General features: G+C 48.1%; 1 protein-coding gene across 2 annotated transcripts; it reads right to left on the reverse strand.

Annotated features, from left to right (window-relative positions):
* Positions 1-365: 365 nt before the first annotated feature.
* ZDHHC7 (zinc finger DHHC-type palmitoyltransferase 7) lies at positions 366-27,507 on the reverse strand. Of its 2 annotated transcripts, none has more exons than XM_044270036.1 (8): positions 27,363-27,507; positions 18,832-18,913; positions 12,922-13,241; positions 9,379-9,503; positions 7,900-7,996; positions 7,589-7,670; positions 6,416-6,546; positions 366-2,190 (listed from the first exon to the last, which is right to left on the reverse strand). In XM_044270036.1, exons 3-8 carry the CDS (start codon positions 13,225-13,227, stop codon positions 2,017-2,019), a joined length of 915 nt encoding a protein of 304 aa, XP_044125971.1. In that variant the 5' UTR covers positions 13,228-13,241; positions 18,832-18,913; positions 27,363-27,507; the 3' UTR covers positions 366-2,016. The 2 variants fall into 2 exon arrangements, with proteins under 2 accessions (XP_044125971.1, XP_044125972.1); XM_044270037.1 differs by lacking the exon at positions 27,363-27,507 and adding an exon at positions 27,137-27,159.
* Positions 27,508-27,815: the final 308 nt, after the last annotated feature.

A 27,815-nucleotide genomic window follows, 5' to 3' on the forward strand; every position in this document is an offset into this window, starting at 1 on the left:
AACATCTCTGATACATTGTAACAAACCCTAGGCTGGGGGGAAGTATTAGGTCAGTTTTCAGTCTTTGTATGTAAATGAGAAGTTTTCCATTCACTGACAGTGAGCAGAGATCTTGACACAAAGTCTACAATTAAATAGCAGGACACAACGGAGACCCTTTATGTACAGAACCTTGTCACCCTGGTAAAGTGTGGGGGGGGGGGTCCATAAGTGTGAGACCACAGAACCACATTTTTTGTTTTCCGCTATAACCCCCCCCAACCTAAATGGCGGCCCAAGTGGTAGTCACCGAGCTTCCCTAGAGGCGGCCATCTAACGTCCTGCTCATCGGCGGAGAACGAGTGACCACAATCTACAGAGAGGAAACGAGTTCAATACTTTATTTCACAAATCAGTGCATAAGAAAACTCTCATCATCCGCAACGGCATGCCCCATACACGAGACAACGGCGCGCCCCGGACACAGGATGATTTACAATGAGGAGAAGTGAAGGAGCCGGCGCCCAGGTTCATGCTGGGACACTGGTGATGTCCTCGAAGGCAGGAGAAGCGGTGACTACTCTGCAGAAGCCGCTTGTCCTGAGCGGATCAGACAGCACAATCACGGCGGCCCCTGCACGTCACGGATTCGCAGCTCCACTGCGACACATCATGTCCCAGGTTATTGCTGTACTCCAGTCACAGCCAGAGCTGCAGCCACAATTCATTAAGTTCTCCAGCTGCAGGACTTAAAGGGGTTGTCTCGTGGCCAGAAGCCCCCTGGCTATATGGGCACACCATAGGGAGGGTTCCCCCAAATGAGTGGGAATGGAAACGCACTCTGGAACGCAATGCTTCACTTCCCCTGTAGTGGTCGCCGCAGGGGGAACGCCCCGCTGACTACAGCTGGGGGTGCCAACCATCCACTGATCGCTGCAGCATCCATATTCTGACATTTTAGCTAGCTGAATCGTGATTACAGCTCTGCACATGACAAGGGGAAAGGAATGATTTAAAATCAACGTTGTAACAGAAGCTCTAGATGTGAATGGAGCATTAGACAGGATATAAAAAGAATTGTGAATGCAGCTCTAGATGTGAGTGCAGCATAAGACATGATTTAACAGAATTGTGAATGCAGCTGTGGGTGTCATTGAGGTACAGGACATTAACAATCTGACGGCAGCTCTAGATGTGAGTGGAGTATAAGACATGATGTAACATCACAGTAGTCACTGGAGCTCTGGATAAGATTGGAGAATAAAGCATGATATAACAGTTGTGAATTCAGCTCTGGATGTGACTGAAGACAAAATGTAACAAATGTGAATGTAGCTCTGGATGTGATTGGAGTTTAAGGTATGATGCAATATCAAAATGTTGACTGCAGCTCTGGATGTGACTGGAGCCTAAGACATGATATAAGAGAGTAGTGGGTTCATCTCGGGATGTGATTGAAGATCTGGTGTAACAGAATTGTGAATTCAGCTCTGGGTGTGAGTGGTGTACAGAATTGTGAACCAGTATAACCAGCAGCTTTAACCAGTAAATGATGTTACAGTGGAGCTGCATGTTGCCTGAAGACACTAAACCTGGCGCCACAAACCTCCTACTGCCCGGCGCCAAGATGTTCTGCAGCATCTAGATCAAGATGGCAACTGCAATGAGAGCGCAGGAGGGGGAGGGAAGGACGGAGGAGGAGAGGACAGCAGACAAACGGATGAAGCGGACAGCGGAGCGAGCCCAGAACCTACAGCCGCCATGCACACGTGGAGCAGGACCTGCATGCTGACACCGCCCAACCGGATCAGGGCGGCTCTCGTCTCCCGCCATAAAATCTCATCCTGATAAAAAAAAATCTGTAGACATGAACTAAAAAAAACAATCCGGACCCTGTAGCAGAAGAGAAGACCCTCCAGACCCCGCACTGTCCGCATCTCTGAAGTCTCTTCAATTAAAAACAAATCCGTAAATTTGATTGTAAGCTCCTTGTGTCTTTTGGTCGTCTGATAAATGCGTCTTATTCCGGGGTAAATCTCAAACCGAGAACTCGGTGCCTCCTTTCCGCGCTCTCAGGAAACGTCTGATTTGGAGACCGGCAAAGGGGTTAATCCACAGGAAAGATGGCTGCCCCCCGAAGACGGACCTCATTCCCTCCCAGCGCAGTCGCCGCTCCCAGGTCGGCTTCTCGCTCTTTAGTCGCTCGATTTCCTGCCAACAGAAAATGAAGAAACAGAAGGTTCAGTGTTGGGCGAGTACTAGCGGGCAGAGCAATTCAGGAGTCCGGGAAAGCCGAGTGCCACCCACTGCTGGGGGTTATAGTAGTGTCTCTACTGGTCGTCATCCAGCTTTCCCAGGCTCCTGAAATGGAGAACTTCCCCAAGTACGTGTAGATGCAGGAGGTAGACAGCAGTGTCCAAAACAAAAAAACAGTCCAACATCATGAAACTGGTAAATCAGCGTTTTTGGGTAGAAGTGATATTTGTACATAGCAAAAAGTGTCATTGAGGAATAAACAGAGCCAACAATCAGGACGTGCATACTGCGCATGCTGAATAGAAGAAATACAGAGCCAACAATCAGGACGTGCATACTGCGCATGCTGAATAGAAGAAATACAGAGCCAACAATCAGGACGTGCATACTGCGCATTCTAAATAGAAGAAATACAGAGCCAACAATCAGGACATGCATACTGCGCATTCTGAATAGAAAAAAAACAGAGCCAACAATCAGGACGTGCATACTGCGCATGCTGAATAGAAGAAATACAGAGCCAACAATCAGGACGTGCATACTGCGCATTCTAAATAGAAGAAATACAGAGCCAACAATCAGGACATGCATACTGCGCATTCTGAATAGAAAAAAAACAGAGCCAACAATCAGGACGTGCATACTGCGCATTCTGAATAGAAGAAATACAGAGCCAACAATCAGGACGTGCATACTGCGCATGCTGAATAGAAGAAATACAGAGCCAACAATCAGGACGTGCATACTGCGCATGCTGAATAGAAGAAATACAGAGCCAACAATCAGGACGTGCATACTGCGCATGCTGAATAGAAGAAATACAGAGCCAACAATCAGGACGTGCATACTGCGCATGCTGAATAGAAGAAATACAGAGCCAACAATCAGGACGTGCATACTGCGCATTCTAAATAGAAGAAATACAGAGCCAACAATCAGGACGTGCATACTGCGCATTCTGAATAGAAGAAATACAGAGCCAACAATCAGGACGTGCATACTGCGCATTCTAAATAGAAGAAAAACAGACCCAACAATCAGGACGTGCATACTGCGCATTCTGAATAGAAGAAATACAGAGCCAACAATCAGGACGTGCATACTGCGCATTCTAAATAGAAGAAATACAGAGCCAACAATCAGGACGTGCATACTGCGCATTCTGAATAGAAGAAATACAGAGCCAACAATCAGGACGTGCATACTGCGCATTCTGAATAGAAGAAATACAGAGCCAACAATCAGGACGTGCATACTGCGCATTCTGAATAGAAGAAATACAGAGCCAACAATCAGGACGTGCATACTGCGCATTCTGAATAGAAGAAATACAGAGCCAACAATCAGGACGTGCATACTGCGCATGCTGAATAGAAGAAATACAGAGCCAACAATCAGGACGTGCATACTGCGCATTCTGAATAGAAGAAATACAGAGCCAACAATCAGGACGTGCATACTGCGCATTCTGAATAGAAAAAACAGAGCCAACAATCAGGACGTGCATACTGCGCATGCTGAATAGAAGAAATACAGAGCCAACAATCAGGACGTGCATACTACGCATTCTGAATAGAAGAAATACAGAGCCAACAATCAGGACGTGCATACTGCGCATTCTGAATAGAAGAAATACAGACCCAACAATCAGGACGTGCATACTGCGCATTCTGAATAGAAGAAAAAACAGAGCCAACAATCAGGACGTGCATACTGCGCATTCTGAATAGAAGAAAAAACAGAGCCAACAATCAGGACGTGCATACTGCGCATTCTGAATAGAAGAAATACAGAGCCAACAATCAGGACGTGCATACTGCGCATTCTGAATAGAAGAAAAAACAGAGCCAACAATCAGGACGTGCATACTGTGCATGCTGAATAGAAGAAATACAGAGCCAACAATCAGGACGTGCATACTGCGCATTCTGAATAGAAGAAATACAGAGCCAACAATCAGGACGTGCATACTGCGCATGCTGAATAGAAGAAAAAACAGAGCCAACAATCAGGACGTGCATACTGCGCATTCTGAATAGAAGAAAAAACAGAGCCAACAATCAGGACGTGCATACTGCGCATGCTGAATAGAAGAAATACAGAGCCAACAATCAGGACGTGCATCCCGCTCAATCATTAATGGAAAAAGGCTCAAAATAATAGCCTTGGTGAGATAAATTGGTGAATTCATTCATTGTGTGGAATAACAGGTGTAAATTTTGGCAATTATTTAAGGGGGAGGGCACCAAATGTTGCACATGTTGGTTATACTGCATTTCCTTCTGAAATACTGGGGAAAGTGGCTTGGTCCAGATATTGTTCTGAAGAACGTACTTTAATTACAAAGTTGATCGGAGAGGGAAAAACCGTACAGAGAAGTGCAGCAAATGATAGGCGGCTCAGCTGAAATGATCATAAATTCCTTGCAGTTGCAATGAAAATGGCGTGCCATGTTTATTATAAATTCATTATGGTTAGGATTTACCAAAAACATGATAAAGAATAAATGACAAAATCCTAAATAATGGTCAAATAGGAGCAAATATGAGGCCTCTGCAAACGTAAGACTACAACATTATACAGACTTTCGATTTCCTAACAAAACGACAGGCCGAGCACGTTCCACAGCGAAAAATACCCAATGGTTTCCTGTCCAGCCATGTCCCTGCCGGAACAGGGCGCGAAATGTTCGGACGGGGTAACAAGACGTCAGCCACGTCCTGATCCATCCAGAGGATTGGCCAGTATTTATCAAGGATCTCCCTAAGGGCTCATTCAGACGGCCGTATGCTGTCCGCAAAAATGCGGATCAGTTTTTTTGCGGACAGTTCAGCATGTTTGCAAAAAAACTATTGCATTCCGTTTTTTTTGCTGACCCATAGACTTCAATGGGGCCATGTCCTGATTTTTACTGACAAGTACAGGACATGTTTTATTTGTTTTGCTGAGCCGTGCAATAGAAGAGAAGGGCCCATAGAAGTGAATGGGACAGCATCTAATCCGCAAAAAAACGGATCCGCATTTTTGCAGACAGCATACGGCCTTCTGAATGAGCCCTTACTCTTCCTGATGACCTCCCCTTCTTTGTTGTCTTCTATATGTAGAATAAAAGTTACGTTTTAGAAGTTGCGCTCAGCGATGTGTGTGTTGGAATTGTAACGGTCTGCTGTAATATCCTGATACTCCGCGATTCTGAAGCAGAAATGCCCTTGAAATGGGGGCTTCAACGCGAAGAACTGTGGCATGTAGTCCCATCATCCTGGACTGAAGACCTGTCCACAGGGGCCAGAAGTCGGCGCCGCCGTGGAGCACGGACGTCAGGCAGGAACGGGGGCAATGCCGCTAAATATCGGCTCAGTCATTGAAAGGAAATCTCCGGCATTTCTTCCGTTTACATTAAACATTTGGGTCTTGACAGAAAAAGCTGGAGCCGCTACTTTTATAAACGGCCGGATATTCCTCCTCCTTTACTTACTGTAAAGGGTTAACACAATCTGGAGAAACGTTGGTGGGATTAGGAGATGAATGTGTAGAATTTCCAGGGAATTTATGGAAAGAAGAGTTATTAGAAGGATTTTGCAATTTATTTGCTTTTTTAAATTCACAGCTATTTTTTTGAACACTTCTTCTGTGCATGCGGAAGTCTGGGAAAGCTGGGTGACCGCGCCCACAAGGGGCCACATTGGCCGCCAGCAGCTGTCCGGGGTAGAGAGCTGGGACACCTCTAGGAGCGATAACAGTGTCACCACTGGCTGCCACCCAGCTTTGCCAGGCTCCTGCAATTATCACAGACACATTCTCTTCCCCAAAGTAAATATGCAGAAGACTGGGAAAGCTGGGTGACAGCCAAGTGGCCAGCCTCAATGGTGACACTACCGGCTGCCACCCAGCTTTGCCAGGCTCCTGCAGAAGAAAACATTAATCTGGATTAGTCTGGGAAAGCTGGGTGACAACTGTAAGTGGAGGGCAATGCTGGCTCCTACCCAGCTTTCCCAGGCTCCAGAATGGAAAACCTGACTGGTTATGTTGACGGAAAGTTTGTAACAACGGGATTGTCCGGAATGACGTTTATAGAAGGAAGCGTTCACAATCTAGGCAGGCGACCGTCTACACACGGTGGGTGGTCCCTGCGCCCCCTTCAATGAACTTTATTAGCTACTTCCTGAGGCAGACAACGTACCGTCTCATCGTTACATATCGAGTGAATCTGGGTCCCGAACATGACGGCGGTGAAGGTGAGGAAGAGGAGCCCCTCCAGGCACAGGAAGATCATGAGGATGACCGTGACCGGGGGTGAGAACGAGCTGCAGCCTGCAAGACAAAGGGGCAGATCACCCAAAGACAGATACAAGGGGAGGGGAGCGCCCCAATGCACCCCGCGGGACGCAGGGAGCGCCCCAATGCACCCCGCGGGACGCAGGGAGCGCCCCAATGCACCCCGCGGGACGCAGGGAGCGCCCCAATGCACCCCGCGGGACGCAGGGAGCGCCCCAATGCACCCCGCGGGACGCAGGGAGCGCCCCAATACACACCGCGGGACGCAGGGAGCGCCCCAATACACACCGCGGGACGCAGGGAGCGCCCCAATACACACCGCGGGACGCAGGGAGCGCCCCAATACACACCGCGGGACGCAGGGAGCGCCCCAATACACACCGCGGGACGCAGGGAGCGCCCCAATACACACCGCGGGACGCAGGGAGCGCCCCAATGCACACCGCGGGACGCAGGGAGCGCCCCAATGCACACCGCGGGACGCAGGGAGCGCCCCAATGCACACCGCGGGACGCAGGGAGCGCCCCAATGCACACCGCGGGACGCAGGGAGCGCCCCAATGCACACCGCGGGACGCAGGGAGCGCCCCAATGCACCCCGCGGGACGCAGGGAGCGCCCCAATACACACCGCGGGACGCAGGGAGCGCCCCAATACACACTACAGGAACTGGGGGAGTAACAAGTGATTGTGTTCATGGTCAGATGTACATTGTAACAATCGGCTTACAACGCAACTTTGAGACTCATTTTCAATATGTCTGCTTGGAAACATTCTCATTCACATTCACAAACTAAAATCCCATCCTGGGCTGCCTCACAGACCTGAGGGTTTGTTACAATTGTATCCAATCAGAAATCAGCAGCACAAATGTCTCCTGTCCTGTGTAAAGGATGTAAAATGCCCGGCTACAACTGAAACAAACCCTCAGCTGTGAGGTCGGGCGCTAAGACAAGCTATCGGCCAATCGTTTACCAGACGGTTTCAGGCCGTTAACCAGGAACAGGAAATGAGCAGAGCAGTGTTGAGGGGCAGAGATGAACCCCAAAACTAGCAGCTGCAGGGGTTAATGTACTCACTTGTCCACTGCCCCTGGACACAGGTGAAGAGCTGGAGAGCGCACAGGACGAGCGCGTGGAGGGAGATGAGCGCGATGTACATCTGCGGGGAGAGACAGTCATCAGCGCGCTACTGCGTACACCCCGACCCCAAAAGGCATCACCCCCATCGTCCCTGATCTCAGGAACCCACAATCTATTCTGCCTATGTAACATACATCACTCCCATCATCCCTGATCCCAGAAGCTCACAATCTAATCTCCCATCAGACACAAAATAGATAAAAACACCCGGGACCCCTCACCGCCCCAGACGCTGATCTCGGACTCACTGTGAAGAGGACAAAGAATCTCTGGTTCTTCTCCCCGACGCAGTTATTGACCCAGGGGCAGTGGTGGTCCATCTTCCGGATACATCGCTTACAGATACTGACGGGACAGAGAAAGAAGAGGTGACAGCGGGGTCCGGCCAGCCCCCCCACATCAGCACTACTACCCCCTCTAGAGCCATCATGTAGTCACCCCCCAGGATGATCACCTCACAGCCAAGACTCCAGTCACATCCAGAGCTGCACTTACCATTCCACTGTCACATCATGTCTTGCACTAATCACATCCAGAGCTTCAGACTCGCCATGACGGACCTGATGATGGAGGGGCCCCTGGCCGGATCAGTACCGGGCACAGGGCTCCACTTCCACTCGGGCACCGCCACGGGCTGGGATCAGTACAGATCAGCTTGTTGGACAGGGTTCAGTTTCACACATTTTTAGGTACATCCGGCTTTTTGATCGCTTGGTATTTTACTTTTGGTGATGTGAGGTTCATGTGGTATATTTATAGAGCCAGTCATTATGGACGTGGCGATACGCAACATCTAAACTTTTTTTTTTTTTTTTACTTATTTCAGTTTTTACACATTAAAAGCGTTTTTGAAAGAAAAAAATAAATCATGTTTTTGTGTCTCCATTTACTGAAAGCCATATTTTTTTTATTTTTCGTCGGTTGTCTTATGTAGAAGTCCTTTTTTTGCGGCATGAGATGGCGGTTCGATTGGTATTATTTTGGGGTACATACGACTTTTTAATCGCTTGGTATTGCACGTTTTGTGATGTAAGGCGACAAAAAAATTATGGCATTTTTTGGCACAGTTTTTATTAATTATTATATATTTTTTACGGCGTTCACCTGTTGGGGTGGATTGTGCAATATGTTTATAGAACCAGTAGTTACAGATGCAGCAATAACTTATTTTACTTTTTACGTATTTATTATGCAAAAGGATTTATTTTTATTTTTTATTTAAACTTTTTTTTATTATGAAAAAACACTTTTTTAAACTTTTTAATTCTATTTACTTTTGGGGGTCTGATCCCCTCTGCAGTGCATTACAACACGTCTGTATTGTAATGCATTGCCTGGCTGTCCACCTCAATGAGATGGTCGCACATGCTCAGTTTAATCATTCAACTGCCACCTGTGATAGTGACAAGGAAAGGACAACTGGAGCAATGAATGGGGAGATCTGCGGACGCCACGCGAGGTGCTCGGCTGGTTCTAGCTTTGTTGGAGATGTACTGTATAATGTCCGATTAACCATGAGAATACCGCTTTAAGAAGATCGGGGCCCTGGGGTGTGGGGGCCCCGGGCAGATGAATCAGGCGTGTATCGTCACATGGTCCAGGGGAAGTGTCTAATAAGATCCTGCATTATATTAGGTCCTGAACAAGTTGTGCTGGATTCTTTGGGGACAGCTTTGGCTGTGACTGGAGTATAAGCGGATGTGACGGCACTGCTGTGTGGGGGTTACCTGCAGTGGTGGGCGCGCTCTGGTTTGATGCTGCAGCACTTCGGACACTTGTAGATCACCTCGCCCGGCTTCAGCTGTAAACTCTCCATATATTCCTTGGTCGCATTTCCTTTGGGCACTGCCCCCTAACGCCATGGAGAAAACAGAGGATGATGAGAGTGATAATGAAGTCCGAACACGCCGGATGCTCGTTACAGGAACGCAGGAATGAGGTCACCGCGCTACGACCTATAATTTTCACTGGGTGGGGGGGGACTTGTAAAGTTTTCACATGTCATCAAGTATCAGCACTGACACCCGCCCTGCGACCGCTCCTTCAACCCCGTATGCTAATTACATACAAATAAGATGGCGGGTCAGGTGATAAAACCGCCACCAATAATGGAACGTTTATAACGAGCACCGCCAATCACATGACCAGATGAATCACCTTTAAAATCTCTGCAAAAAGTTACACCACCCACAATTCTCACAGTAAACACCGCGGAGCAGCCGACTAGTCACCGACAACACAGTCCGGGGAACACATCGTACAATTAGCACAGCAATAAAAAAGTAATTACCGCAAATAATCAGTCACAACAACATGAAGTAAGACTGACACCCGGAGCAATCACATAACAATGTCACAGTATTATAGCAGTTATATACCTGTACATAGGAGCAGTATTATAGTAGTTATATACCTGTACATAGGAGCAGTATTATAGTAGTTATATTCTTGTACATAGGAGGTAGTATTATAGTAGTTATATTCTTGTACATAGGGGCAGTATTATAGTAGTTATATTCTTGTACATAGAAGCAGTATTATAGTAGTTATATTCTTGTACATAGGAGCAGTATTATAGTAGTTATATTCTTGTACATAGGAGCATTATTATAGTAGTTATAGTCTTGTACATAGGAGCAGTATTATAGTAGTTATATTCTTGAACATAGGAGGCAGTATTATAGTAGTTATATTCTTGAACATAGGAGGCAGTATTATAGCAGTTATATTCTTGTACATAGGAGCAGTATTATAGCAGTTATATACCTGTACATAGGAGCAGTATTATAGTAGTTATATACCTGTACATAGGAGCAGTATTATAGTAGTTATATTCTTGTACATAGGAGGTAGTATTATAGTAGTTATATTCTTGTACATAGGGGCAGTATTATAGTAGTTATATTCTTGTACATAGAAGCAGTATTATAGTAGTTATATTCTTGTACATAGGAGCAGTATTATAGTAGTTATATTCTTGTACATAGGAGCATTATTATAGTAGTTATAGTCTTGTACATAGGAGCAGTATTATAGTAGTTATATTCTTGAACATAGGAGGCAGTATTATAGTAGTTATATTCTTGAACATAGGAGGCAGTATTATAGCAGTTATATTCTTGTACATAGGAGCAGTATTATAGCAGTTATATACCTGTACATAGGAGCAGTATTATAGTAGTTATATACCTGTACATAGGAGCAGTATTATAGTAGTTATATTCTTGTACATAGGAGCAGTATTATAGTAGTTATACTCTTGTACATAGGAGCAGTATTATAGTAGTTATATTCCTGTACATAGGAGCAGTATTATAGTAGTTATATTCTTGTACATAGGAGCAGTATTATAGTAGTTATATTCCTGTACATAGGAGCAGTATTATAGTAGTTATATTCTTGTACATAGGAGGCAGTATTATAGCAGTTATATTCTTGTACATAGGAGCAGTATTATAGTAGTTCTATTCTTATACATAGGAGCAGTATTATAGTAGTTCAATTCTTATACATAGGAGGCAGTATTATAGTAGTTATATTCTTGTACATAGGAGGCAGTATTATAGTAGTTATAATCTTGTACATAGGAGCAGTATTATAGTAGTTATATTCTTGTATATAGGAGCAGTATTATAGTAGTTCTATTCTTATACATAGGAGCAGTATTATAGTAGTTATATTCTTGTACATAGGAGGCAGTATTATAGTAGTTATATTCCTGTACATAGGAGGCAGTATTATAGTAGTTATAATCTTGTACATAGGAGCAGTATTATAGTAGTTATATTCTTGCATATAGGAGCAGTATTATAGTAGTTATATTCTTGTACATAGGAGGCAGTATTATAGTAGTTATATTCTTGTACATAGGAGAAGTATTATAGTAGTTATAGTCTTGTACATAGGGGCAGTATTATAGTAGTTATATTCCTGTACATAGGAGCAGTATTATAGTAGTTATATTCCTGTACATAGGAGCAGTATTATAGTAGATTTATTCTTGTACATAGGAGCAGTATTATAGTAGTTATAGTCTTGTACATAGGAGCAGTATTATAGTAGTTATATTCTTGTACATAGGAGCAGTATTATAGTAGTTATATTCTTGTACATAGGAGCAGTATTATAGTAGTTATATTCCTGTACATAGGAGCAGCATTATAGTAGTTATATTCTTGTACATAGGGGCAGTATTATAGTAGTTATATTCTTGTACATAGGAGCAGTATTATAGTAGTTATATTCTTGTACATAGGGGCAGTATTATAGTAGTTATATTCTTGTACATAGGAGCAGTATTATAGTAGTTATATTCCTGTACATAGGAGCAGTATTATAGCAGTTATATTCTTGTACATAGGAGCAGTATTATAGTAGTTATATTCTAGTACATAGGAGCAGTATTATAGCAGTTATATTCTTGTACATAGGAGCAGTATTATAGTAGTTATATTCTTGTACATAGGAGCAGTATTATAGTAGTTATATTCTAGTACATAGGAGCAGTATTATAGCAGTTATATTCCTGTACATAGGAGCAGTATTATAGTAGTTATATTCCTGTACATAGGAGGCAGTATTATAGTAGTTATATTCCTGTACATAGGAGGCAGTATTATAGTAGTTATATTCCTGTACATAGGAGCAGTATTATAGTAGTTATATTCCTGTACATAGGAGGCAGTATTATAGTAGTTATATTCTTGAACATAGGAGCAGTATTATAGTAGTTATAGTCTTGTACATAGGAGCAGTATTATAGTAGTTATATTCCTGTACATAGGAGCAGTATTATAGTAGTTATATTCTTGAACATAGGAGCAGTATTATAGTAGTTATATTCTTGTACATAGGAGGCAGTATTATAGTAGTTATATTCTTGTACATAGGAGCAGTATTATAGTAGTTATATTCTTGAACATAGGAGCAGTATTATAGTAGTTATATTCTTGTACATAGGAGGCAGTATTATAGTAGTTATATTCCTGTACATAGGAGCAGTATTATAGCAGTTATATTCTTGAACATAGGAGCAGTATTATAGTAGTTATATTCTTGTACATAGGAGGCAGTATTATAGCAGTTATATTCCTGTACATAGGAGCAGTATTATAGCAGTTATATTCTTGAACATAGGAGCAGTATTATAGTAGTTATATTCTTGTACATAGGAGCAGTATTATAGTAGTTATATTCCTGTACATAGGAGCAGTATTATAGCAGTTATATTCTTGATCAGAGGCTCCACACGTGGCGTTGGTGGCACTTACCGGATCAGTCAGCATTGTCCTCAGGTGGGAGGTCAGCGCCAGCACTGCCAAGCAGTTGAACATGGTCCCATTAATAACTGAATACCAAAAGTCTCTGGAGGGGAGCAGCATTACAAAAGTCACCACAAAGTCTGCATAGAAGACCAGCATCCATGTTATCACAGCGCAGACCATGCCGCAGCCATCGCGGATGAACCACAGCCTGTCCGCCAGCTCCGCCTCAGAGGGGGAGGAGTTGAAGCCATCGCTCTCATTGAGCAGAGGATGGTGCTCCACATCACGGAAGCGATGTGCTGACGCCTGCATGTCTGAAATGTGACCTGCGAAAGAAGAGACAAAGAGGTGACCGAATGTCCAGCGAGGCCACCAGAGGGCGCTGTGGAGGGGGGGGCAGATATGTGGAGTGATATCAGAAGTGACCACTGGTAAAGCTCTGCCTGTTGGTGCACTGATATATCCCTAGCTCTGTACTTAACGAGGCACGAGACTCAGGAGTCTGGGAAAGCTGGGTGACAACTCTATGAGTTCTAATGGTTGCCGTAATGGTTCTCAAGAATCTTATCCGAAAAAGAGGCAGAAGATGACCGGAAGTGGATTCCGATTATTTCAGGGAATCTAAGATGTTGCGATTCTGTTAGTGTTGTTCCGGTTATACAAAGCGGTAATGTGGGGGGCGGCCACTGCACTGGCTCCAAGGGTCGTATGAGGCTCAGAAGAATTTAAAAGGGCCAATGACCTGTAGACCGACAGCAACTGAGATAAAAGCAGAGATAACGAGGGCAGAGAATTCCTGCTCTGACAACCATCCTAGTGGAGTACATTATAACAGGGGGCAATAGACTGTATTCTCCTGTCCTACAGTCATCCTCCCCCCTGAAATGGCTGATAACAGGGAGCAATAGACTGTATTCTCCTGTCCTACAGTCATCCTCTCCCCTGAAATGGCTGATAACAGGGGGGCAATAGACTGTATTCTCCTGTCCTACAGTCATCCTCTCCTCTGAAATGGCTGATAACAGGGAGCAATAGACTGTATTCTCCTGTCCTACAGTCATCCTCTCCCCTGAAATGGCTGATAACAGGGGGCAATAGACTGTATTCTCCTGTCCTACAGTCATCCTCTCCCCTGAAATGGCTGATAACAGGGGGCAATAGACTGTATTCTCCTGTCCTACAGTCATCCTCTCCCCTGAAATGGCTGATAACAGGGGGCAATAGACTGTATTCTCCTGTCCTACAGTCATCCTCTCCTCTGAAATGGCTGATAACAGGGGGCAATAGACTGTATTCCCCTGTCCTACAGTCATCCTCTCCCCTGAAATGGCTGATAACAGGGGGGCAATAGACTGTATTCTCCTGTCCTACAGTCATCCTCTCCTCTGAAATGGCTGATAACAGGGAGCAATAGACTGTATTCTCCTGTCCTACAGTCATCCTCTCCCCTGAAATGGCTGATAACAGGGGGCAATAGACTGTATTCTCCTGTCCTACAGTCATCCTCCCCCCTGAAATGGCTGATAACAGGGGGCGATAGACTGTATTCTCCTGTCCTACAGTCATCCTCTCCCCTGAAATGGCTGATAACAGGGAGCAATAGACTGTATTCTCCTGTCCTACAGTCATCCTCTCCCCTGAAATGGCTGATAACAGGGAGCAATAGACTGTATTCTCCTGTCCTACAGTCATCCTCTCCCCTGAAATGGCTGATAACAGGGGGCAATAGACTGTATTCTCCTGTCCTACAGTCATCCTCTCCCCTGAAATGGCTGATAACAGGGGGCAATAGACTGTATTCTCCTGTCCTACAGTCATCCTCTCCCCTGAAATGGCTGATAACAGGGGGCAATAGACTGTATTCTCCTGTCCTACAGTCATCCTCTCCCCTGAAATGGCTGATAACAGGAGGCAATAGACTGTATTCTCCTGTCCTACAGTCATCCTCTCCCCTGAAATGGCTGATAACAGGGGGCAATAGACTGTATTCCCCTGTCCTACAGTCATCCTCTCCCCTGAAATGGCTGATAACAGGGGGGCAATAGACTGTATTCTCCTGTCCTACAGTCATCCTCTCCTCTGAAATGGCTGATAACAGGGGGGCAATAGACTGTATTCTCCTGTCCTACAGTCATCCTCTCCCCTGAAATGGCTGATAACAGGGAGCAATAGACTGTATTCTCCTGTCCTACAGTCATCCTCTCCCCTGAAATGGCTGATAACAGGGAGCAATAGACTGTATTCTCCTGTCCTACAGTCATCCTCTCCCCTGAAATGGCTGATAACAGGGAGCAATAGACTGTATTCTCCTGTCCTACAGTCATCCTCTCCCCTGAAATGGCTGATAACAGGGAGCAATAGACTGTATTCTCCTGTCCTACAGTCATCCTCTCCTCCTGAAATGGCTGATAACAGGGAGCAATAGACTGTATTCTCCTGTCCTACAGTCATCCTCTCCTCTGAAATGGCTGATAACAGGGGCAATAGACTGTATTCTCCTGTCCTACAGTCATCCTCTCCTCCTGAAATGGCTGATAACAGGGGGCAATAGACTGTATTCTCCTGTCCTACAGTCATCCTCTCCTCCTGAAATGGCTGATAACAGGGGGCAATAGACTGTATTCTCCTGTCCTACAGTCATCCTCTCCCCTGAAATGGCTGATAACAGGGGGCAATAGACTGTATTCTCCTGTCCTACAGTCATCCTCTCCCCTGAAATGGCTGATAACAGGGGGCAATAGACTGTATTCTCCTGTCCTACAGTCATCCTCTCCCCTGAAATGGCTGATAACAGGGGGCAATAGACTGTATTCTCCTGTCCTACAGTCATCCTCTCCCTGAAATGGCTGATAACAGGGGGCAATAGACTGTATTCTCCTGTCCTACAGTCATCCTCTCCCCTGAAATGGCTGATAACAGGGGGCAATAGACTGTATTCTCCTGTCCTACAGTCATCCTCTCCCTGAAATGGCTGATAACAGGGGGCAATAGACTGTATTCTCCTGTCCTACAGTCATCCTCTCCCCTGAAATGGCTGATAACAGGGGGCAATAGACTGTATTCTCCTGTCCTACAGTCATCCTCTCCCCTGAAATGGCTGATAACAGGGGGCAATAGACTGTATTCTCCTGTCCTACAGTCATCCTCTCCCCTGAAATGGCTGATAACAGGGGCAATAGACTGTATTCTCCTGTCCTACAGTCATCCTCTCCCCTGAAATGGCTGATAACAGGGGCAATAGACTTGTATTCTCCTGTCCTACAGTCATCCTCTCCCCTGAAATGGCTGATAACAGGGGGCAATAGACTGTATTCTCCTGTCCTACAGTCATCCTCTCCCCTGAAATGGCTGATAACAGGGGGCAATAGACTGTATTCTCCTGTCCTACAGTCATCCTCTCCCCTGAAATGGCTGATAACAGGGGCAATAGACTGTATTCTCCTGTCCTACAGTCATCCTCTCCCCTGAAATGGCTGATAACAGGGGCAATAGACTGTATTCTCCTGTCCTACAGTCATCCTCTCCCCTGAAATGGCTGATAACAGGGGGCAATAGACTGTATTCTCCTGTCCTACAGTCATCCTCTCCCCTGAAATGGCTGATAACAGGGGGCAATAGACTGTATTCTCCTGTCCTACAGTCATCCTCTCCCCTGAAATGGCTGATAACAGGGGGCAATAGACTGTATTCTCCTGTCCTACAGTCATCCTCTCCCCTGAAATGGCTGATAACAGGGGGCAATAGACTGTATTCTCCTGTCCTACAGTCATCCTCTCCCCTGAAATGGCTGATAACAGGGGGCAATAGACTGTATTCTCCTGTCCTACAGTCATCCTCTCCCCTGAAATGGCTGATAACAGAGAGCAATAGACTGTATTCTCCTGTCCTACAGCTATCCTCTCCCCTGAAATGGCAGATAACAGGGGGCAATAGACTGTATTCTCCTGTCCTACAGTCATCCTCTCCTCTGAAATGGCTGATAACAGGGAGCAATAGACTGTATTCTCCTGTCCTACAGTCATCCTCTCCCCTGAAATGGCTGATAACAGGGGGCGATAGACTGTATTCTCCTGTCCTACAGTCATCCACTCCCCTGAAATGGCTGATAACAGGGGGCGATAGACTGTATTCTCCTGTCCTACTGTCGTCCTCTCCCCTGAAATGGCTGATAACAGGGGGCAATAGACTGTATTCTCCTGTCCTACAGTCATCCTCTCCCCTGAAATGGCTGATAACAGGGGGCAATAGACTGTATTCTCCTGTCCTACAGTCATCCTCTCCTCTGAAATGGCTGATAACAGGGAGCAATAGACTGTATTCTCCTGTCCTACAGTCATCCTCTCCCCTGAAATGGCTGATAATAGGGGGCAATAGACTGTATTCTCCTGTCCTACAGTCATCCTCTCCCCTGAAATGGCTGATAACAGGGGGCAATAGACTGTATTCTCCTGTCCTACAGTCATCCTCTCCTCTGAAATGGCTGATAACAGGGAGCAATAGACTGTATTCTCCTGTCCTACAGTCATCCTCTCCCCTGAAATGGCTGATAACAGGGGGCAATAGACTGTATTCTCCTGTCCTACAGTCATCCTCTCCTCTGAAATGGCTGATAACAGGGGGCAATAGACTGTATTCTCCTGTCCTACAGTCGTCCTCTCCCCTGAAATGGCTGATAACAGGGAGCAATAGACTGTATTCTCCTGTCCTACAGTCGTCCTCTCCCCTGAAATGGCTGATAACAGGGAGCAATAGACTGTATTCTCCTGTCCTATAGTATTGCTCTCTTATCAGCCACTTCCGGTGGGACGAGGGCTCTGGCACAGCAAACCTGGTGAAGACAGATGTACCCAAACCAACCAGGGAGTCTGAGAATGGAATTGTTAAGTAAGCGACTGTGTTCCTGGCTCCTCCGAGCGCCCCTGTCACACTTGTTGCTCCTCAAGCTCCATCTCCCATCTCACCCTTAGAGATTTTGTCTGCCATAATAACTGAGCTGCCAGCCACACATCGTCTACAACAGGCTGCGAGGTAACGAGAGCTGCCAGCAGATGTCTGGGGCTCTGGGGCTCTGGAGACCTCGCGCCTCACCAAAAATCTGAAACAGTGGAAGGAAAAGGCCTGCAACTCTCTAACAGATTTTTATGTTTAATTTACTCATTTTTAATACCTCTGTTTGCAGTTAGTGAATAGGACCACTGTTTACATCTAGAGGATGAACATCTGTACAACCGAAGACCAGCTCACAGGGCTGAGGGTTTGTTACATTTGTATCCAATCTGGACAATTCAGACTGATACACTGTAACAAACAAGGGGGGGGGGAGACTAGAGCAGATACACTGTAACAAACGAGGGGAAGGGGGGGAGACTAGAGCGGATACACTGTAACAAACAACAGAGGGAGAGACTAGAGCTGATACACTGTAACAAACAACAGAGGGGGAGACTAGAGCGGATACACTGTAACAAACAACAGAGGGGGAGACTAGAGCGGATACACTGTAACAAACAACAGAGGGGGAGACTAGAGCGGATACACTGTAACAAACAACAGAGGGGGAGACTAGAGCGGATACACTGTAACAAACAACAGAGGGGGAGACTAGAGCGGATACACTGTAACAAACAACAGAGGGGGAGACTAGAGCGGATACACTGTAACAAACAACAGAGGGGGAGACTAGAGCTGATACACTGTAACAAACGAGGGGAAGGGGGGAGACTAGAGCGGATACACTGTAACAAACAACAGAGGGGAAGGGGGGGAGACTAGAGCGGATACACTGTAACAAACAACAGAGGGGAAGGGGGGAGACTAGAGCGGATACACTGTAACAAAACTTCCTAGCAGAAAGATCTAAGGTACATTGTATCATTCACCAATTTCTTAGAAATTCGTTCCGATCTCACGACTCACCTCACAGTTTGGATAATCGTTACGCGGACATCGCACACGGCTCCTGACCCCACGATCGACGTCTGATCATGTCCGGAGAAATCTGCAAAGACAAAAGGACAAAGAAGTGAGGAGTGTCCTGAGGAGGCGGCCGGCGCGGTTTTTATCTTGTGTCTTCGGGCCGAGCAGCTCAACTGCGGCACGGGACTAGCGAGCTGCTGCTCCGACACCTGACAACTGGCCTGCAGGGACGAGCCACCTGGTGTCACAGCAATCAGCGCAGCCGCCTCCCGCTGACACGGGGCGAACCACGCGGATCTGCAGAGGAATGTGGCTGATCAAAACTTGAACGATGAGCCATTTCAATAACAAGTCCTAATTAATTACAGGACCTCAAAATGAAATCACTGAGTCACTGGAAGACGGGCCGGTTCCTGAGAATGTAACCGGGCGAGTTCACCCACCACAAAAGAAACGGAAGCACAAGTCTGTACAGGTTGTCAGGTTTACTGAGGACCACAATCTGAAATCCTGTGTGTGATATCCTACAATCCAGACAACCGGCTTCATCTGCAGCACAAGTGTGGGAACCTGGTTGTCAGGGCCCAACCCACTCCTGTATGATTCCACCATGTTCTGATGGGTTGTGCTCCTAATGGGCTGAGATCCGACAACCCAGGTCCACACTGCAGGCAGACAGGATGGAGAATGCAGAAGAGGAACAGACCCCAATCTGTGCCGCTCAGAGCCCCTGTGACTCCTGAGGGGTCAGATCTTACACAGAACCCAGGACTGTATCCCCCCGCACGCGCTCTGCACCCCGACATATCCCCCCCGCGCGCGCGCTCTGCACCCCGACATATCCCCCCCGCGCGCGCTCTGCACCCCGACATATCCCCCCCGCGTGCGCTCTGCACCCCGACATATCCCCCCCGCGCGCGCTCTGCACCCCGACATATCCCCCCTGCGCGCGCTCTACACCCCGACATAGCCCCCTGCACGCGCTCTACACCCCGACATAGCCCCCTGCACGCGCTCTACACCCCGACATAGCCCCCTGCACGCGCTCTTCTCCCCGACATAGCCCCCTGCACGCGCTCTACACCCCGACATAGCCCCCTGCACGCGCTCTACACCCCGACATAGCCCCCTGCACACATGCTATACCCCGACATATCCCCCTGCACGCGTGCTATACCCCCATTCTCTGGTCTGATGACTGCTCTTGACAAGGACCTGTCACCAGTGGAGGAGCCGAGGGCAGCGTCTCATCAAGCGTCACATGTGGCTGTGTCACATCTGGGTCAGTGACGCGCCTCGGGCAGACGCTGCCACAACCGGCGGGAATGGCGAAAGATCAGCAGCTGCGCAAAGAGCAAAAAACATCACTAAAACGGCAGGAGCCCAAATATGAAAGCTTCCCCCAATATGCCTGCCCTTCTGTCCAGAGCCTCAGAATTCTACTTCTTTTCTCAAATGGCAAAGATGGGTAAGAACCAACATGGCCGCCATCACAGCCTCGGGGGCTTTCACCCAGATTTCTACCCCGCGGAGAGGTAAATCAGTGCACGGTACACCCCCTGCCCTGGTCAGGGGTCTAGTAAAGCTGGAGGACAGAAAAGTGGAAGCTGTAACAGCAGCCATGAGAGCGACTCATGGACTTCTGGGGTCTCTTGATTTTTGGGGCGAGGGGCACCATAAACGCTCCATCAGCTGGATGATACAGTAAGAGCAGCCCTAGGGGCAAGTAAATGGTTAACTACATGGCGGCAGCGCTCAGACAGAGATCCGTCATATCAAGGTGAAAGGTCAGGCGTAATTTGAAGGTTAAGATAAGATCAGCGTTGCCACTGGCTGCCGCTTATCACCACCATGAAGGACGAACGCCGCGCAGAATTCAAGGGCAACTCAGGCAGTGGGGCGAGGAGATGACACCCACCTGACAGTACACTACCCTGGAGGGTGACTGCTGCCCAGGATCCGGATACAAACTGCCTGCTCATCCTCCTCGGGGGGGGGGGGGGGGGGTTAGTGTAGTAGTAAGCAGCATAGTCCGCTTTATTTATATTGATGACCGATCAGCGCTACCTTACCTGTTGACCTGTTCGCCGTCGCAACCGCAGCGGTGATCAGTGTAATTACAAGTCTGGCGGCTCCATTCACTTCTATGGACGGCTCTGTAGTATTCACCTGAATAGGAAGGAGCCGGGCCATAGAGGTGAATGGGGCCGCCATACCTGTAATTACACTGATCACCTGTCACCGCCAGATCTCTGAGAAGTTCTGATAGACGTTCTTCAGTACCTCCTGCATGATGTTCTGTTGTTTTGGTTTCACTTTGACATCTCTCCTCCCTCTCCCAGCTGCCATCTATTAGCAGTGATTGCCTCCCTTTATATCCCCTCCCATACTGCCTCACTTTGCGGTTTATACAACTTCCTGGATTGTGCTCACTGCTAGATGCTGCAACTGCTGGCTCTTCAGATAAGTCTGTTACTTTATTTGTGTTTTCCTGTTGGCTTGATCCTAGGTGACCCTGACTCCCTCCGTATTAAGTGCAGGGAGCCGGTGGTCGTGTCCCCTCACTATTATAGGGGTTTCAGGTGTCACTCACTCTAGGTACGTGGACATGCAACTTTCTATCACACAGATCTTTGCATGGGCTGAGCAGTCAGGGAGAGCTATAGGGCTTTAATAGGGCTCACCCTTTTGTTCCTTAGTTTTGGGATCAAGTCAGTTGGATCTTTATTTGTTACTTCTTGTTTTCTGCAACACCATCCGTGACATCACCGCTGCGGTTGCGACAGCGAACAGGTCAACAGTGAAGGGAAGGTAGCGCTGCCTTCTCTTCCAACAGCTGATCGGCGGGGGTGCCAGGAGTCGGACCCCCACCGATCTGATATTGATGACCTGTCATGAGGATAGATCAATCAATATAAATAAAAGCGGACAACCCCTTTAAGACGACGACGTTGCAGCAAGAAAAAGCTTTTTTTTGTCTTGGAATTTGTAGGATCCGGTTCTGTTGTGAACGCGAAATGTTCTGAATAAACTTGGTAAATGTTCTCCGCGTTGAAGTGAAGGAACCGAAATCACCGGCTTTTTATGGGACAAGTCCAGGCGCCAAAGCCTTGGGAAGAGACCGTGATCAGGAGCAGTGTACGGGCGCGGCTTATACCTTCGCCAGACGTCGGCGTCCTCCTCAGTTCATCAATACCCAAATGAAACTCTACCGCAACGTTGGATCAGCCGCTCCGAAATAAACAGATCACAAACCAGATCGAACACCCTGCGGCTTCCATCTGTGCGGCGACATCAAGAACTCAGAGTATCCGACGCCGCAGCCGCAGGATCTGAATGGCCCGAGACGGAACATCTCTGGAAAAAGTGGAGTCCATATCGGAGGGCATGCTGGCACCTGCCTGGACAGAACCGGACTACTGCCTAGACCGCTAAACATCTGCACAGATAACGGCTTCTCATGCTGATCATTATCTGCACAGTGGACGCCCAGCGTATCCGCCGTGTGCAGCCGGAGGACAGCGAGACGGGCCCGGAGTTACTCCATAAATGTCCTGGGAGATTGTCACAGGGATCTGGAGACATGCTGACTGCAGAGCATCCCACAGCTGCTGGAGGGGCGTGGGGGGATCCACAGAGCGAAAACGACCATCGAGGTGGTCCCACAGCTGCTGGAGGGGGGTGGGGAGGATCCACAGAGCGAACACGGCCATAGAGGTGATCCCACAGCTGCTGGAGGGGGAGTGGGGGGGATCCACAGAGCGAACACGGCCATAGAGGTGATCCCACAGCTGCTGGAGGGGCGTGAGGAGGATCCACAGAGCGAACACGACCATCGAGGTGATCCCACAGCTGCTGGAGGGGCGTGAGGAGGATCCACAGAGCGAACAAGGCCATAGAGGTGGTCCCACAGCTGCTGGAGTGGGAGTGGGGGGGGATCCATAGAGTGAACACGACCATTAAGGTGGTCCCACAGCTGCTGGAGGGGGGGTGGGGGGATCCATAGAGTGAACACGACCATTAAGGTGGTCCCACAGCTGCTGGACGGGGAGTGGGGGGGGATCCATAGAGTGAACACGACCATTAAGGTGGTCCCACAGCTGCTGGAGGGGGAGTGGGGGGATCCATAGAGTGAACACGACCATTAAGGTGGTCCCACAGCTGCTGGACGGGGAGTGGGGGGGGGATCCATAGAGTGAACACGACCATTAAGGTGGTCCCACAGCTGCTGGAGGGGGAGTGGGGGGATCCATAGAGTGAACACGACCATTAAGGTGGTCCCACAGCTGCTGGAGGGGGAGTGGGGGGATCCATAGAGTGAACACGACCATTAAGGTGGTCCCACAGCTGCTGGAGGGGGAGTGGGGGGATCCATAGAGTGAACACGACCATTAAGGTGGTCCCACAGCTGCTGGACGGGGAGTGGGGGGGGGATCCATAGAGTGAACACGACCATTAAGGTGGTCCCACAGCTGCTGGAGGGGGAGTGGGGGGATCCATAGAGTGAACACGACCATTAAGGTGGTCCCACAGCTGCTGGAGGGGGAGTGGGGGGATCCATAGAGTGAACACGACCATTAAGGTGGTCCCACAGCTGCTGGACGGGGAGTGGGGGGGGATCCATAGAGTGAACACGACCATTGAGGTGGTCCCACAGCTGCTGGAGGGGGAGTGGGGGGATCCATAGAGTGAACACGACCATTAAGGTTGTCCCACAGCTGCTGGACGGGGAGGATCCATAGAGTGAACACGACCATCGAGGTGGTCCCACAGCTGCTGGAGGGGGAGTGGGGGGTCCATAGAGAGAACACGACCATCGAGGCAGTCCCACAGCTGCTGGAGGGGGAGTGGGGGGGGGGGGGAATCCATAGAGTGAACACGACCATCGAGGTGGTCCCACAGCTGATGGAGGGGGAGTGGGGGGATCCATAGAGTGAACACGACCATTAAGGTTGTCCCACAGCTGCTGGACGGGGAGGATCCATAGAGTGAACACGACCATCGAGGTGGTCCCACAGCTGCTGGAGGGGGAGTGGGGGGGGGGGGGAATCCATAGAGTGAACACGACCATCGAGGTGGTCCCACAGCTGATGGAGGGGGAGTGGGGGGATCCATAGAGTGAACACGACCATCGAGGTGGTCCCACAGCTGCTGGACAGGGGAGTGGTGGGGATCCATAGAGTGAACACGACCATCGAGGTGGTCCCACAGCTGCTGGAGGGGGAGTGGGGGGGATCCACAGAGCGAACACGACCATCGAGGTGATCCCACAGCTGCTGGAGGGGGAGTGGGGGGTCCATAGAGTGAACACGACCATCGAGGTTGTCCATCAGCTGTTGGACGGGGGAGTGGGGGGTCCATAGAGTGAACACGACCATCGAGGTGGTCCCACAGCTGCTGGTGGGGGAGTGGGGGGGATCCACAGAGCGAACACGACCATCGAGGTGGTCCCACAGCTGCTGGACGGGGGAGTGGGGGGGATCCATAGAGTGAACACGACCATCAAGGTGGTCCCACAGCTGCTGGTGGGGGAGTGGGGGGGATCCACAGAGCGAACACGACCATCGAGGTGATCCCACAGCTGCTGGACGGGGGAATGGGGGGGATCCATAGAGTGAACACGACCATCAAGGTGGTCCCACAGTTGCTGGACGGGGGAGTGGGGGGATCCACAGAGAGATTCACCAAGATGGTCATACAGATGCTCAGTTGGGTTGAGGTCTGGGGAATTAGGGGCCGGGGAGTCCCTGGAAGTCTTGCTCATGCTCTTCCAACCAATGTCGGACATTTCTAGCCATGTGACACATCGCATTGTCTTGCTTGAAGATCCCATCCGCCCCAAGGGAGACAATCAGCATGTAGGGGTGTACGTGATCTGCAAGGATGGATCCATACGAGAATCGGTGGCGAGCGCCTTCCACATGGATGAGTGGCTCCTTCCCCCGACCATAACGCAGCCCCCACCGTCTTCTTCCAGCAGTGTTCGCTCTCTGATGTTTCCCGCCTGACCCACCAACATCCATCTGTTCCGTGAAGTAGAAAACGGGCCTCATCGGAGAAGACGACCCTTTACCAGCGGAGGTCCAACTCTGATACCGCTGCCAAAACTGAAGACTTCTGCCGATGAAGCTTCGTTATCAGAGGAGCAGTGACCGTCCGTCCGCTCTGGGACCCCGTACGCAGTGGGTTTCCTGAACCATTGTGTTGGGCTACTTTCACATTAGCGGTTTTTGCGGATCTGTCGTGAATCTCCAAAAACGCTGCCATTACCATAATACAACCGCATCCATCCGTCATGACCGGATCCGGTTGCATTATGTCTTCTATAGCCATGACGGATCCGTTATCTATTGTGCCAGACTGTGTCAGAGAAAACGGATCCGTCCCCATTGACTTACATTGTGTGTCAGGACGGATCCATCTTGTTGCGCACCACATCGCGGACGGAAAACCGCGGTGACCACAGCAGCACAGAACGGTTCACACTGCGCAGTGTCAGAAATACCGACTTCAGCTTCACAGTTTGATGCAATAATTTATACAAAGTGACGCGTGACAGAGGCGAGACGGAGTGCGTCCTGGAAATCCCTCCGCAGAGGCCATACATTGTACCGTAGGACGGAGCCCATATTTTTAAAGGGGTTATCCCTATAATCACCCCCTAATGCCCGGGCCCCTCACACAGGTTGTACCTACCGGGCCCCCGTGTCTGAAGGCTGCACAGCCGCCACTGCATCTCCCGTCACGTGGATCAAAACATCCGGAGGGGGGGGGGGGGGGTAGCCAATAGCAAGCGGTGACGGAGACGAGTCTTCCTAGCATCGCGGGCCCCGGGGAGCGCAGTAAGTATAACCTGTGAGGGGCCCGGGCGTTAGAGGGGTTCACCTATAAGGTAGCTTCTATGAGAATTAGATACACACAGACAGTATATACACACTACACACAGTATATACACACTACACACACACACAGTATATACACACACTACACACACACACAGTATATACACACTACACACACAGTATATACACACTACACACAGTATATACACACTACACACACACAGTATATACACACTACACACACACACAGTATATACACACACACACACAGTATATACACACTACACACACACACACAGTATATACACACTACACACACACACACACAGTATATACACACTACACACACACACAGTATATACACTACACACACAGTATATACACTACACATACAGTATATACACTACACACACAGTATATACACTACACACACAGTATATACACTACACATACAGTATATACACTACACACACACACAGTATATACACTACACACACAGTATATACACTACACACACACACACAGTATATACACTACACACACACAGTATATACACTACACACACAGTATATACACTACACACACACACACAGTATATACACTACACACACACACAGTATATACACTACACACACACACAGTATATACACACTACACACACACACAGTATATACACACTACACACACACACAGTATATACACACTACACACACACACAGTATATACACACTACACACACACACAGTATATACACACTACACACACACACAGTATATACACACTACACACACACACAGTATATACACACTACACACACACACAGTATATACACTACACACACACACAGTATATACACTACACACACACACAGTATATACACTACACACACACACAGTATATACACTACACACACACACACACAGTATATACACTACACACACACACACACAGTATATACACTACACACACACACACAGTATATACACTACACACACACACACAGTATATACACACTACACACACACACAGTATATACACACTACACACACACACAGTATATACACACTACACACACACAGTATATACACACTACACACACACAGTATATACACACTACACACACACAGTATATACACACTACACACACAGTATATACACACTACACACACACAGTATATACACACACACACACAGTGTATATACACACACACACACACAGTATATATACACACACACACACACAGTATATACACTACACACACAGTATATATACACACACACACAGTATATACACTACACACACAGTATATACACTACACACACACAGTATATACACTACACACACACAGTATATACACTACACACACACACACAGTATATACACTACACACACAGTATATACACTACACACATTATACACACATATATATTATATACACACATAGTAATAAATATACACACACATTCATATACATATCACCCCCCTCCATATGACAGTGAGGCGTCAGGCGCAGCTGCTGCAGAACCTCTTCAGCGGCCGCGGGGCTCCCGGCGTCTCGGGCACACCGTGCTGTCATCCCCTGGTCACATGATCACAGGTTGTTACATTGTGACAGGAGGCCCGCGAGCCGCACTGACCGCGCCCCCCCCTCCCTGCAGGACCCCGGTCTCCCGTCACCCCGCCCTCACCTGTCGTCGCCGCCGCTCTCCTCCATTGTCCCCTCGGACACCGCCGGCCACCACAGCCCCTGCCTGGCTCCAGCTGCTACTTCCGGGGTGGGTGGGATCGGCTCTTTCCGGAGGCGTTGAGGGCGACTTCGGAAGATTTCGGAGAGCCGACAGCAGGCACGCGTCTTGGAGTTCTCGCGAGAGATCACTAGTCCTGCCATATTACTTGAGGCAAAGGCAGGTCCGCCATCTTGGTTGTGGCATTGCTGCTGTTCATAAGGTTCTATGGTAGGAAGTAAAAGTGTTTTATTGACCCCTTAATTTCCTTTTCTTACTCCCAACCTTCCCAAAGCCATGATTTTTTTCATTTAATTAACCTCGTCAGGGCTAATTTTTTGCAGGGCATTCTGTACTTTTCATGGACACCATTTTGCCGTGTGTGAGACTTTTTGATCACTTTTTATTAAATTTGTT

The sequence above is a fragment of the Bufo gargarizans genome, chromosome 10 (assembly GCF_014858855.1).
Source record: "Bufo gargarizans isolate SCDJY-AF-19 chromosome 10, ASM1485885v1, whole genome shotgun sequence".
NCBI lineage: Eukaryota > Metazoa > Chordata > Amphibia > Anura > Bufonidae > Bufo > Bufo gargarizans.

What these genes read in the sequence shown, in the direction of transcription:
- ZDHHC7 (XM_044270036.1), bottom strand. Translation starts at nt 13,227, where the DNA reads ATGCAGGCGTCAGCACATCGCTTCCGTGATGTGGAGCACCATCCTCTG. An exon ending in TGTCCAGGGGCAGTGGACAA is followed by an intron (nt 6,547 to 7,588) that starts GTGAGTACATTA and finishes TTTGTCTTGCAG; the next exon opens with GCTGCAGCTCGTTCTCACCC. An exon ending in CGATATGTAACGATGAGACG is followed by an intron (nt 2,191 to 6,415) that starts GTACGTTGTCTG and finishes TTCTGTTGGCAG; the next exon opens with GAAATCGAGCGACTAAAGAG.